Source organism: Serinus canaria, chromosome 3 (genome assembly GCF_022539315.1).
Source record: "Serinus canaria isolate serCan28SL12 chromosome 3, serCan2020, whole genome shotgun sequence".
In the NCBI taxonomy this organism is placed as follows: Eukaryota; Metazoa; Chordata; class Aves; order Passeriformes; family Fringillidae; genus Serinus; species Serinus canaria.
In genome coordinates, this window is record NC_066316.1 from 93,218,875 (window position 1) to 93,232,029 (window position 13,155).

Sequence of the window (13,155 nt, forward strand, 5' to 3'; positions counted from 1 at the left end):
GGTTATGATTCTACTTAAGACACCATCATCAAGGCAGTAAAGATGGATGCTGTGTTTTGTTCAGTTTTATCTTTAATTCCAGGAAGGGAAGCATAAAAAAAAATAAGAAATGATGCATCTCATCATATAAGTGCACATTCTCCACTAGTAAAAGTTAGAAATTATCCACACCATTGTCTTTTATTTCTTCATATATGGATGTTATGGTTTCATCCAACTTTCCACTGGTATTACTAAATCCCACTTGGCAAGCTTATGGCTACTGATGATAAGGGTGCTTAAGGAAAAAGCCATGGGCTGTTCCAGGTCTGCAGATGACAAATTCAAAACTTCTAGTTCAATACCGTGAGTTGATATTTCCTTTGCATCTCGTAGCTGTTACTCAGATTGAAAATCACAATGCATCCAAAAGAAACAAGAAACAAATTTCTGTTTTATCTTAAGCTCTTAAATAAAAATCCCAATGTTTGCAGTCGTATCGAAGAAATTCTTATCAAGAGTGATGGTAGGATTTGTTAAATTTTGCAGGAAAGGGAAGTACTAAGGAGATTCAGACACACAAATTATCAACATTAGCTATTATCTTTTAACCCTTTGTTTAAATGAGAAAAAAATACTTAAACAAGAAAATCTCTGTGGTTCAGAGGTACTGGTTGTTCTGTTTAGTTGTCATCCTCCATCACCTTACCTTGTACTTTGTGCTTCAAATGCTCTGTCAAGTTGCCTTTGACCTTGTATGTGAATGATCAGACAAAGTTGAGGCTGGTCAAGAGTGTTCATGTGAACATGATTATCTAGAGTGTGATTGTTCTCAGTCTGTAAAAGAGAACAAAATGCCCTCTTACTGGTTCCATTTATTTGGTAGTCGTTAACAAAAAGTACTTACCTCTACCAAAAATCTGTGCAGGGAAGAGAATGTTTAGAATTCACATAGACATGGATTTCTCATGATGGGGGCTTTGCTGAGCTCTTATGGAAAGTCCATGGCCGTTAGCAAAAGGAAGCCAGAGATCTTCATGATCCTCCACAGTGCAGTGGGCAAAGGAAAAGAGCTGTGACTGGAAGTAATGCTCCCTTTGCTGGCTGGAAACTAGCTTTGGAAATGAGAGCTACTAAATTCCCATTTCACATCAATTATTAAAGCATAGGTGATTGCCTAATTAAAAAAAAAAGTCATTATCTCGTAATTTATGAACTCATTTATGAACTTCTGCTCATCAGCTTCATTCTGTTATCTGTTAACATTTTCCTTTTGTTGGTTGGTTTCAAATCTCAAACATACTCTTCCCTTGTTGCCTAGGAAATTATCACTCACGGCAGAGCTAGGAGCTTCTTTTAACTGCCTTTTTTTGGAGAATTGTCATTTATATAAGTCTTCATTGCAGGGGGAGGTACATTTTGCAGACCAGAATTAATATAGTTACTGTGTGCCAACAATGCAGAGGATGGATATACAGTGGCCTTAAAATGATGAAATTTACACTTCTTTTTTTTTTTAATGAATGAGCATTCAAAGAAAAGGAAATTTGAAAACTGTATTAGCATAATGTTATAGAATCATCTTAAATGTCATTATTATGTGATAAGTACTGCAGAAAATCCCATCATTAAAAATCAATAAAGTCACATAGGTAATCTCTGAATTCAAAGACAGAAGTCATAGCATTTTGAGTCTTCAATGCAGCTATCTGTACAATATGACTCATTCTCAACTGGGGCTTCTAGGTACTATTGTAAGTTAAATAATGATCTGTGAAACTACTCTCCAGACAGAAAGAAGCCTTGCCCAAATGAACATGTGATTTCAATCTCATTTTTTCTGAATTATTGAATCATAACAAATAGGAAATTTTGAAATCTGTGAGCAAAATTGTGTCTCATACAAATGACTGACCTCCTAAAATAAAAGGCACCTGCTTATATAGAAATTTATAGGTATTAGTCTTCAAGGTCAAGCATGTGCATTGGTTTTAACGAAATGTTAATATTGAATGGAAATAGATGTTTGCACAAGTCTTTTTCTTAGTGTTCAGAAATGTCATGGAGGTATTTCAGGAGGAATGTGTTTTCTTTGTTTCAGATCATGCCAAGGTAGCCACATCTCTGTTTCACTACTGGATTACAGATATACTTCCTGTGAAGAACAGGAAATAAAGCCTTACCCATGCATCCATATGCACAGGATTAAAATTTAATATACAAACTCTTAACCAAGTAGCAATTGTTCAGGAAGAGCAGTGTCAAAACACGTTCTGCACCTTCAGGTCAATGAACAAAAACTCCAAAAGACAGTAGAGGTAAATGAACAAAAACTCTAGAAGACAATAAAGGTTTAACTACAGTGTGACTTTTGTGATGGGTTGGTCAAGAGTATGGCTTGAGTCTCCAGCTGCATTAATATGTACACTTCAGGATAAGGGACTTGACTGGAATGATAAAGTCTCTATCTGGTATTTTGTTTAAGTAGTATTATCTTTGGTTTGTAAGTTTATCATTCCTTTATGGAAGTTATGTTTCTTGACTTTATTGTATACCTGCTTGCCTGGAAAAAAGAACTATATTTTTTTTATATTTAAACCTAAGCAACATTATGTCTGAGGAATGTATTTTTGCTGAATAAACTGCTAAATTGTGGACATAGATACGTTTCTATATATGTGTCATGTGGGTCATGTAGGTCCTGTTTGGAATTACGTAGAAACTTGGATGGCATTTTCAGAACTACTCCATGGCTCAACCTGTTATGATCCAATGGGTTTCACTGACTTCAGAGTTTTGGTACTGGGTTCTCTCTCTGTGATTTTTGTGAAATCTGTCCACTACTGTGTAATATTTCTGCAATTGAATTTATCCAAGTGTAGATACTACAGTAATATCCACAGTTGAAAAATGTTTTGGAATAATGAAGAAAAAAGTGCTTTGGGAGAGGCTCTTCTCTCAGCTGTATCATTCATCTGACAGGTGATACAGAGCAAACCATGTCTTATATCTAGGTGTTAGCTTTGTCATCAGTAAATAGGGGCAACATATTTAACTCCTCCAGCATGTGCTTGGAGATGCACTACTGATGAGACTATACAAACATTGCATGGGGGATCTTGCTTTGTTTTTTCTATTTCATTATATGGCCTGATAGATCCCATTGCAAGGCATTGGTTTAGTGATGCTCAGAATGTGTAACAAAAGTAAAATCATAACTCTTTCTCATTAACTGAAGAAATTAGAAGGGGTTTGGTAATACACCAAATGATTGCAGGTGCAGAAGAACCATTCTTATGGCTAGGGGAGCTTTGTGCAGCTCTGAAGAACTTGAGTTTGGTTTGTGTCTGGTAGAAAAGGTGTATAAACCAGACTTTGCAGAGGAGAAAGCAGTATTGTGTTCCCTGTTTTAATGTTCCTGAATTGCTAACACATAGGCATTGAACTGTAGCTGTGACTTTTCACTGAGATCCTGTGTGCCTCAGTCCCACATCTGGAGTAAGAAGAAAACATAACTTGAATGTGAAGCACCTAGATACTCTTCTTAACTGACTCATGGGAAATGAATCACTTCATCCTCACTTTAAGGTTTGAATGCACACAGTAAATGAGGCCTAGAAACTGCAAAAAAGGATACACAGCAACTCATTAGGTAAACATCATCTGTCCTGAAACTGAACATGAAAAAAATGAACAAGGTCATGTAATCAAAGGCAGACTTTTGAAACACAAGTACAAAAGAGATCAAATTAGGACCACAAAAATAACTGTAGTGTCTGCATTTCCTGATACTTAAGTGACTGTGCTGAGGGGTTATAGGGCTGCTGCCTTGAGTAAATCCCAAGACTTGGTGATTCCTCCTCTTTGTCCTCTGAATTCCAGGTTAGTGTACCTGGAGATCTGGATGTCAGTGTAGGTGACTGCATTTCCAGGTAGGTTTCTACATTTCCAGGTTCAGACAGTAGCAATGCTTAAGCACATAGCTCAGGGACACACACACACAACACTCACATGGCTGACTACACACCCTTTGATCCCTTGAATAGCGGGACAGTCACTCTCCTATCCCTGCATGGGTCCTGGGCCCTCGTGCCTGCTCTGTTGCTCTCCTGCACACCAGCTAGCCCAGCCTGGAACACACTGCCACACGTACACACACTCATCTCACAGGCACTCATGCACTCATGTCACAGCCTTGTTTATTGCTTTAATTTCTCTTACTTTTATGTCTCTTTCAGTGCTTGGCTATTTCTTATTATTACAGAATTGCTTCTGTTTCTCATAATCACATAAAGGTCATCAAGTTCCAGCCCCCCTGCCATGGTCAGGGACACTTTCCACTAGACCAGATTGCTCAATATTAAAGTGATTTTTAAAATTCAGCTGAATTGTGAATAGCTTCATATAGATGAGCAGATTTTGATATCTTTGCCAAACAGAAATTTTTCACAGAATCACAGAATGGGTAAGATTGGAAGGGATCCCCACAGTGGGATCATCTGGTGCAGCCTCGCTGCTAAAGCAGGGTAAAATCTTGTTCTATTCCAGTGAGTAAAAGTTCACAGGTCAAAAAGGTACTTTGCTTGAACCAGGTAATAATGTATAAAAGATTACTTTTGGTCTCTCTTTTTTTCCCTTTGCTTTCACCTCTGTAAGAGCCTTATATTCTGTGCAGAAATCAGCTGGCCTCAGCTAAGCAAGCCCAGGAGCATTTTCTGAGTGTAACCAGTTAGTCAGTGATATCTGCAGTCTTTGCAAATGACCTGTGAGAGGAGCTGAATCTTACACTTACCAAACCTGCCACAGTTGCACTAATGGGGATTATGAAGAGGTTAAAGTATGCTAAGAGTTTAGAAAATTGGACCAAATTCAAGAAGATAAATCATAGATTGTCATTGTAGATAAATGCAATTGCATAAGTGTATTTATTTCTGAAATAAATGTGTCAGAGAGTGGTGTGCTGAACTGCAACATGATGAAGACACTTAAAAGCAATGCACAAAAGTACACAGCAGAAAGATGTACTTTAAAAGCCAAGAAATGGACATTACTCATCATTTAAATTAGGAAGTGTACTAAAAATGGCAGCACGTGCATATTTGACTTCTATTTGCACTCAAAAGATTTCATACATCACAGTTTTAATACCTAGTCACTCTTCTGTGCTGCTTCTCGAAAGAAATGGTGCTCAATCTCCTTACAGTTTCTCAGGTTTAGTTAAGCAGTGGTATCACAATGTGACTGGGATATGAAAACTGAAAAATTTAAATTAATTTCCACCAGTGAACACTGTTTTTCATTTCACTATACATGGCTCCTTCAACATAGCAATAAAACATTTATCCCAAGGATACGGCCTTGAATTTTTGCTTCTTCAGCATCATTCAGTTTAATCAATGTGCTGCATCATGTGGAATTACTGAAACACAGAAGAGTATTTTAAGTGAATTTTGCATCAGAATACTTCTGGCTAAACTGTACATACACTATTATTAGCATATTTCAAACTTCCATGAGAACAGAACATTAAAATTTTAGGTTTAAAACCTACATGGACTCCAAGAGTAGGAAGAATTAAAGGATCAAGTGGAAAGTAATCTGCATGTGTCTTCAGGGCTTAACTTTGTAGTTTACATTATTGAAGAGTGCACAGTAAGTCAGGAGCAGCAGCACAGTGGGAGAGAAGCCTGCTCAGACAGGCACTGGTCCTTTACCAGCATGCACAAGCAAGACCACAGGGGCAGAAGTCACTTGAGACATCTGTAGTAGTTTATAAGCTGGTCAGTGCACTTGTATGCAAGGGTATGAGTTCAAAGCCATTATCTCTATATATAGGTGCATGTTTTATTCTTAAAATTGCCTGTAAGACCTTAATTTTTCTCCTTTGTGGATATATACTATGGGAATCAATCTCTAATGTTACAGATTTTTACTGCTTTGTAATTGGTGCAATATTTTAGGTAGTGCTTTACAGTCGTGTAAGTTATAAATTCCATATTGTGTTTTCCATGACAGCTGGCTTTTCTCTTCTGCACCCTTGTAGGGAGTTACCACTCAGTAGGCTGAATGTCTGAAAAACATTCGGGGGGAAAAATAGCTTTAAAAAAAAATTTAAAAAATCAAAAGAAGGAAAAAATGGTGAATGGCAGCATGAAGACAGAAGATTTTTAAGCTGTCTTTCACCAAAGAAAACTTATTTCACCTACTGATACTACTATTGATATCATAACACCAGTCCACAGACATGGAGTGAAAAGAGGTGTGTGTCATGCATGTACAGTATGCTACACATTGGGCATAATAGTAGAAAGTGGTAGTGCAAAAGATGGCAATCTGTAGGATTGGGAAAATGTATTATATTTAATATTTAGGGAAATCTCAGGTTTTAGCTATGCAAGTTTTGTAGTTAATTGCAACAGCAATTGGATTGCTCCTGTATTGCACGTGTTTATGCAGCTAATTAAGCTTCACTTTTTACTGCTTTATCCTCTGCATTGCATCTGACTAAGTTTTGTTTGTTGTTCTAAACTGTTCAATGTATGCAGGCCTAAGGGGAGGGGGGACATATGTATTTTAGAAAAGCAGAAGTTTAGATGCTGTATTTGTTTACTGTCTCTAAGAATCTAGGAAAAAAACTATATATTCTATGATTATTTGAAACTGCATATGCACCATAGTCAGTGAAGGTCAAATATATAGCTTTAATAAGGCTGTTCTCTAAGTTGAGTGCTTAACTTTGTATAATTAAGAGTCTGTAGTCATTTTAATGAACTCCATGCTCTGGTAAAGTGTATAAGCAAGCTGTAGTTCTCTTTTACATTATTACTGCAAGGCTACGTCCTGTTTTAGGATACATAGTGGACAAAAAAGAAGTGTAATCTAAGATTGAAGAGGAGTACACAAGGAACTTTTCTTTTGCATCAACTCAAGGCTGCTATAGGTTACATCAAATAGGGGCTGCTTTTCTTTACTTTCAAGGTCTTTGCCAGTCCTCTCCGTCCCTCATTCAGTGCACAGATGATTCCTCCATCCCTGCCAGCCTCTGGTATTAATTTCCATCACCCACTTGCCATACTTTCAGATTTGCACATTCGTGCTTTTTCCCCACTGTGCTTTCCACAACTGTACAGCACAATCTTTCCATTGTCTTCCTTTCCTTCTTTAAAGCTCTCTTTTGCTGTGATCCTGCCCAAAACCTTGGCCAAAACCCCAAGCCTGGTCAGTAAGGTGCTAGGACAACTGCCTGTTGTGCTGACTAATATTGCCTTACTGTCTGTGTACTCCCACATCAATCTCCCTGTTTTCTCTGCTGTTTCCTCCTTTCCTAATCAGTAGCAGTTTGATGCAGGGTTTGCCCTGCTGCATAGCACCAGTGCAGCCAGTTCTGTCACCTCTGAGATGACAGTGTGCTCAGGAAATGTAATAGACCTGTCTACAGTGGAGAACATGCTTGAACCTGTGGCCAAGGCTGCTGATAGTTTAAAGTGGCTTCCTAATTCTATATTGCACACGTGATCAATCTGATAAAAGGGGGACCTGGTTCTGCCCAGCAGGTGCTTTGGAGGCAATGTTCTTCTGCATCTTGCTAAGGAGAGCTTGGAGGCATGCAGTCATTCCTTCTGACTTCAGATGTCTTCAGTGTCTACGGCTTTTACCATCTGAGCTGCCTATCCTAAAGAACTTCCTAATCACTGGGAATAAATAGCTGGATATAACTGACTGCTGCTAGACATCTATTTTAGAATTGGAACAATGGTACCAATGGGAGAACTTAGTGCTTCGTGTTGACTGGTATGAAAGCATGAATAGGTTAGTCATGAAAACATCTGCATTGCAGGCATATGGGTCTGGTTAAAAAAAAAAAAAAGAAAAAATTGATGAAAAAAAGATCATTTATTGCACCTGAGAAAAGGCCAGGAATGTGCATGTTGCATGGCCAAAGCATCACTTACTCCTGACACTGGTCTGGCAGTGTCATGGCCCTTTCAGCTTGCACAGGGCCATGACCCCCTCTCCTTGATGCTTTCATGTCTTCTTGTGGGAAGCTACTGCCTGGGAATAGTGAAAAGGGAAGGGAGAAGAAGAGTAAGGAGCTGTTGTACAGCTGTGCCTGGAGTTCACCCAACACAAGCTGAGGAGATGCTTCTCCTGTTCTTCTTGTTCCCTTTGTGCATGTGATTGTGCACAAAGCCTCCACCATTTCTCAGGCAGACTCAGAAAAAAAGTTTGCTGTGTGATTCATTCCTCCTCCCAGTGACAATAATCAAGTGGAAGTGACTATAAATGCTCAAAGAAAGAGTAACCATTGATGGAAATATCAAACTGATCAACCATTACCTGGATTCTACAGAAGGAATCAATACCAAATATGGTTTCTTGAGAATCACGGGTGTAATCACTGAACTCTGCAGACATAATGATAACTGTTTGATCTCTGGCATGTGGGAGCTTAAAATGAAGGTCATGTTCAAATCTGATTGGAATTCAGGGAAAGCTGCTTGGCTTATTACCATGGCTATAGTGCTGGATTCTATTTACATTAGTAAACAGTTTAAAATACTTGACATGTTATTCAATTAAATCTGTGATTGCAAGCTGACAGACCAAAGTTCATTGATTTTTCCAACCACATTAAACTAAGTACATGGCACAGTGTTTCATTTAGCCTGTCTGCTTAACCCTTTCACCTTGATTCAATTACTCAGAATAAAATTAATGTGTAAAATATTAAATAACTCTAAATTTCTAAATTAGAAGGCATTGCAAGTCTATGTTCATCTCGATGGCTTCTGACATACATTTATTACTGTATGATTTACAATTTGCTATGGATCACATTGTTATCGAGATGGGCAAAAGTCAGTCAGAAAGTTTCTTTCTATACTCATTCAGTAAATTGATAGATTCGTGGAAAGTAAGACTGAAAAGCACATGATATTATCTTCTCTGACCCCATCTAGATCTCTGGTCATAAATTTTCCCTTTACTTCAGGGCAAAGACCAGTCTGACAAAGGCACAATTTGTGGTTTTTGCTAAAGCAAGTCATGTACAGAGACAGGCCAGCTTTATTTAAGGACATAAGGAATGAAGACTAAGCCCCTTCTTTAGTCATTTATTCCAGTACTCAATCACTTTCATGCTTAGAATCATGTGCCTTGTTTTAAATTTCAGTTTGTCTAGATTTAACTTTCAGCCATTAGTTCTTGATATGCTTTTCTTCACTAGATTAAGTAGTCCCTCACTAGCCACTACTTTCTGTGAAAGTTTTTGAACGCTGTAATCAATCTACAAGGCAACCTTCTTATTGACACTGTAAGTATTATCTCTTTGAACTCTTTGATTTAAAGCATTTTCTATAGCTTCCACCTTGATTTTGTGCCTCCCTCATACATTCTCTCCATTTTTTTCCCACCATTTAGACAAGCCTGCTGGAGCTGATCATAGAAACTTAGCATTCATTTAAAATCTCAGAAGTACCAACTTTTGTATTCACGGTTTTGGATCAACCTCTTGACATAGGATTGTACAGGAAGTCCACTTAAATTATTTTTAATGGTAGACAAGTACTCATGAAATTTATTGCTATCCAGGATTTAGTCCTTGGTGCCATACTTCATGTTTGTAAAGGTTAGTCTTTCTGTTAGGCTGTATTAACTTCAATTTTTTGTTTAGTATGTGTAGATTACTAAATGATGGAACATTTTGTGTGCCTGTACTGCTTTCATTAGTATTGGCTATCTGCTGATCTTCATGACATCTGCAGATTTTACCAGCAATGATCACATTTTCTTCCATATCATCAGTAAAAATGCTAGACGTGTTCATTCCTAGTATTAATCTTCATGGTATTCAGAGAGAAATAACATTATTTAGTCATAATTCCATATTTGTACCTTCTTTTTGAAAACAGAAAACTGAAATAATTTAGTGGATTTCTAATGTGTTTAACAGGTATTTATTACACTATGCCCTTTTGTTTTGATCAGAAAGTCATGTGGCACTAGGTGTAATAGTTGACAACAACTGAAGTTTCTTTAGTTTTCTACAAAAACATGATTTAATGTTTTTCAGAAAAGGATAAGAACCCAAACTAAAGACACTGCACAAAAAAAAAAAAAAAAAAAAAAAACCTCTAAAATTGTGGGTTTTAATATGTTTAGGGAGAAGCAGAACAGTTGAAAAATACTTAAAGTAAATAGCCTCTCAGATTTATCCTAGGTGTTTTCAATTTGTTGCTCTGCGGGGAATGATTTGCATTAGTTAAGAATGATGGCTGTGTAAGATTCCTCATTTTTAAACATCCAGGGAACATTCATATTTTTTCCTTTTTCCTGCAAGGTGTGATCCACAGTTTCAGTTACAAAGGTGTCTATTGTTTGTATTATCTGTTGTGTTGCATTTCTTCCGCCTGGTAATTGAAGAAAGATCCCTGCAAGGAGTTCATTAACTGCTGATGAATAAACCAGATTTGAGATGTAGAAGTTTGCTTGCGAATTTGCATTCACAGTTTTATAGTGGGATATGTAAATTGTCAGTTCCTTCCAGAAGCAGTTCTCTGAGCAGATTTCTAGGCTGCAGCACAGGCATGTTAAATGTCAGCATCAGCACTGGCTATCTAAACCCTAAGATAAGATCAGTGTTTCATCAAGGATTCATCAGAATTATTAATTGAACTGTGGCTGTATAAAACCTTGCAGTCCAACAGCATAGAGCCTTCAGCTCCCTGAATCTGGCTCACTGCTAATACACAACACCTTGTAGGATTCCAAAAGGTTCCTTAACTCTCCCCTACACTGGAACTCTTAGGGAGAAAAAAGCAGCATTTCTGTCAAAATGTCCTGGTACTATCGTTTCTTCCAGTCTGATTCTTTTTTCCATAAGCAAAAAACATCAAGGTTCAATATAAAGCCAAAACCAGTTCAGGTGTCTATGTAAGGCTACCTGAGGCATAAAGACTTTGCTGACTGTTGTCTTTCTAAAAGTCCCCTCTCCATCTACTTTTGCCATAATTTTCAAGGCCTTGCAAAATGAGAAGTGATCTCAAACAACCCTGCAGGTACCACAGGGTGAGAATTTGAACATGGGCAGATCCTGGCAATCAGCAGGCAGCAGTGGCTTACTGAGGAGGTGTGAACAGCAGAGAAGGAGACACAAGTGCAGCTTTTCCCTTGTAGGTTGTGATGGTGACTCACAGACCCATTGTGCTCTGTGCTTGGCAGCCTTCTTGTGGGTAACCTGAGACCTTTATTTTCAAATGAGAGCAGTGGAAAACTTGGGAGGTAAAAGTCACAAAGATGAGATGACATTGAGCAAGTATTTCCAAGAGGATCATTAGACTTCTGAGAAGCAACTATGGGTCCTCTCTTGGTGCAGTTCCAATTGTGCAAGGCTGATCACAGGAATCACTGGTGTCCTGAAATCATAGTTGCCCTGTACAGCAGTCTCTTGAATGGCATTTAGCTTGTAGCTGACCAAAGAAAAAAGTCCAAAAATTTATACAAAAATCATAAAACTATATTTTAGAAATCCAAACTAGAAACTAGTTAGTCACTTTTTTCTTTTTTTTTTTTTTTTTTTTGTGCTGACCCGTAAATTGTTGTCATTCTTTGGAATATGCAGCTGTTGTGGTTTAACCACATTCAGCACCTAGTCCTAGTCACCACACAGCCACTCACTCTCCCCAGTAGCAGGACAGGGGAAAGAATCAGAAGACAGAAGAGCAGAAAGTATGCTTTAAAGACAGTTTAATAGGTAAAGCAAAAGCCACATGCACAGAGAAAACAAAAGAAATAAATTCATCACTTAACACAGGCAGGCAGGTGTTCAGCCATCCCCAGGGAAAAAGGGCTCTCTCACATGTAACAGTGACAAACACCATCACTCCAATGTCCCATCCTTCTTCCCCCAGCTTTCCATGCTGACCATGATCCCACATCCCCTGCATCAGTTGGGGTCAGCTGTCCCCTCCCAACACTCAGTGCACCTCCAGTCACCTCCCTGCTGGGATGAGGTGAGGAGCAGAAAAGGCCTTGAATGTTGGAGCAGTGCTCATCAGCAGTGGAAATATCCTTGTATTACTGTAGGGAGTTGACCCCAGCTGGGGTCCAGCACCCCCCAAAGCCTCTCTCTTGCTCCCCTCCGCAGCTGGACAGGGACAGAAAATATAACAAAGGGTTCATGGGTTGAGATAAGGACCAGGAGAGATCACTCATCAAATAACATCACGGGCAAAAGAGACTCAACCTGGGGATATTAAATGAATTTATTACTAAAGAAAATGAGCATGATGAGAAGTAAAATAAATTCTAAAAGCAATTTCACCCACCCCTCCCTCCTTCCCAGCTCTACATCTCCCCGGCAGTGTAGGGAGATGGGAATGGGGGTTATGGTCAGTTCATCACAGGTTGTTTCTCCTACTGCTTAGGGAGAGGAGTCCTTCCTCTGTTCCATCTTGGGGTCCCTCCTACAGGAGACAGCTCTCAATGAGCTTCTCCAATGTGAGCCCATCCCACAAGCATCAGTCCCCCCCAGACTGCTGCAGCACAGGTCACTCTTCCACAGGGTACAGTCCCTCAGGCACAGCCTCTTCCAGCCTGGGTCCCCCACAGGTCACAAATCCCACCACCAAACCTGCTCCAGTGTGGGCTCTTCTCTCCAAAGGCCTGCAGGTCTCTGCCAGGACCCTGTTCCAGCACGGGCCTCCCACAGGGTCACAGCCTCCTCTCAGGCATCCTCCTGCTCCAGTGTGGGTCTCCTCCATGGGCTGCAGGTGGATCTCTGCATCCCTGTGGATCCCCATGGGCTGCAGGGGCACAGCTGCCTCACCATGGGTTGCACCACGGGCTGCAGGGGAATCTCAGCTCTGGTGCCTGGAGCACCTCCTGCCCCTCCTTCTGCACTGACCCTGGTTGGTGTCTGCAGGGCTGTTCCTCTCACATATTTTCACTCTGCTCTTCTCTGCTTGTTATTATAGCTGTGCAATAACTTTTTTTTGCTTTCTTAACTATGTTATCACAGAGGTGTTACCATTATTCCTGACTGGTTCTGCCTAGGCCAGCAGTGGTTCCATTTTGGAGCTGTCTGGCATTGGCTCTGCTGTACATGGAGGAAGCTTCTGGCAGCTGCTCACAGGAGCTACTGCTGTAGCCCCTGCACTACCAAAACCTGGCCACATA

The 13,155-nt window shown here is 39.5% G+C and overlaps 1 protein-coding gene across 2 annotated transcripts in view; it reads left to right on the forward strand.

Moving 5' to 3' along the window:
- The window catches only part of ERICH1 (glutamate rich 1), a 131,642-nt gene that overhangs the window by 64,539 nt on the left and 53,948 nt on the right, over positions 1 to 13,155 (forward strand). The window contains exon 6 of one of the 2 annotated variants that reach the window (XM_018925615.3): positions 2,081 to 2,642. The exons of the other annotated variant lie outside the window; for it this stretch is intronic. Coding sequence (XP_018781160.2) covers positions 2,081 to 2,154 — 74 coding nt within the window. The 3' untranslated portion in view covers positions 2,155 to 2,642. Of the gene's footprint in view, positions 1 to 2,080; positions 2,643 to 13,155 lie in introns of those variants that run through there. 2 annotated transcript variants of the gene reach the window in all.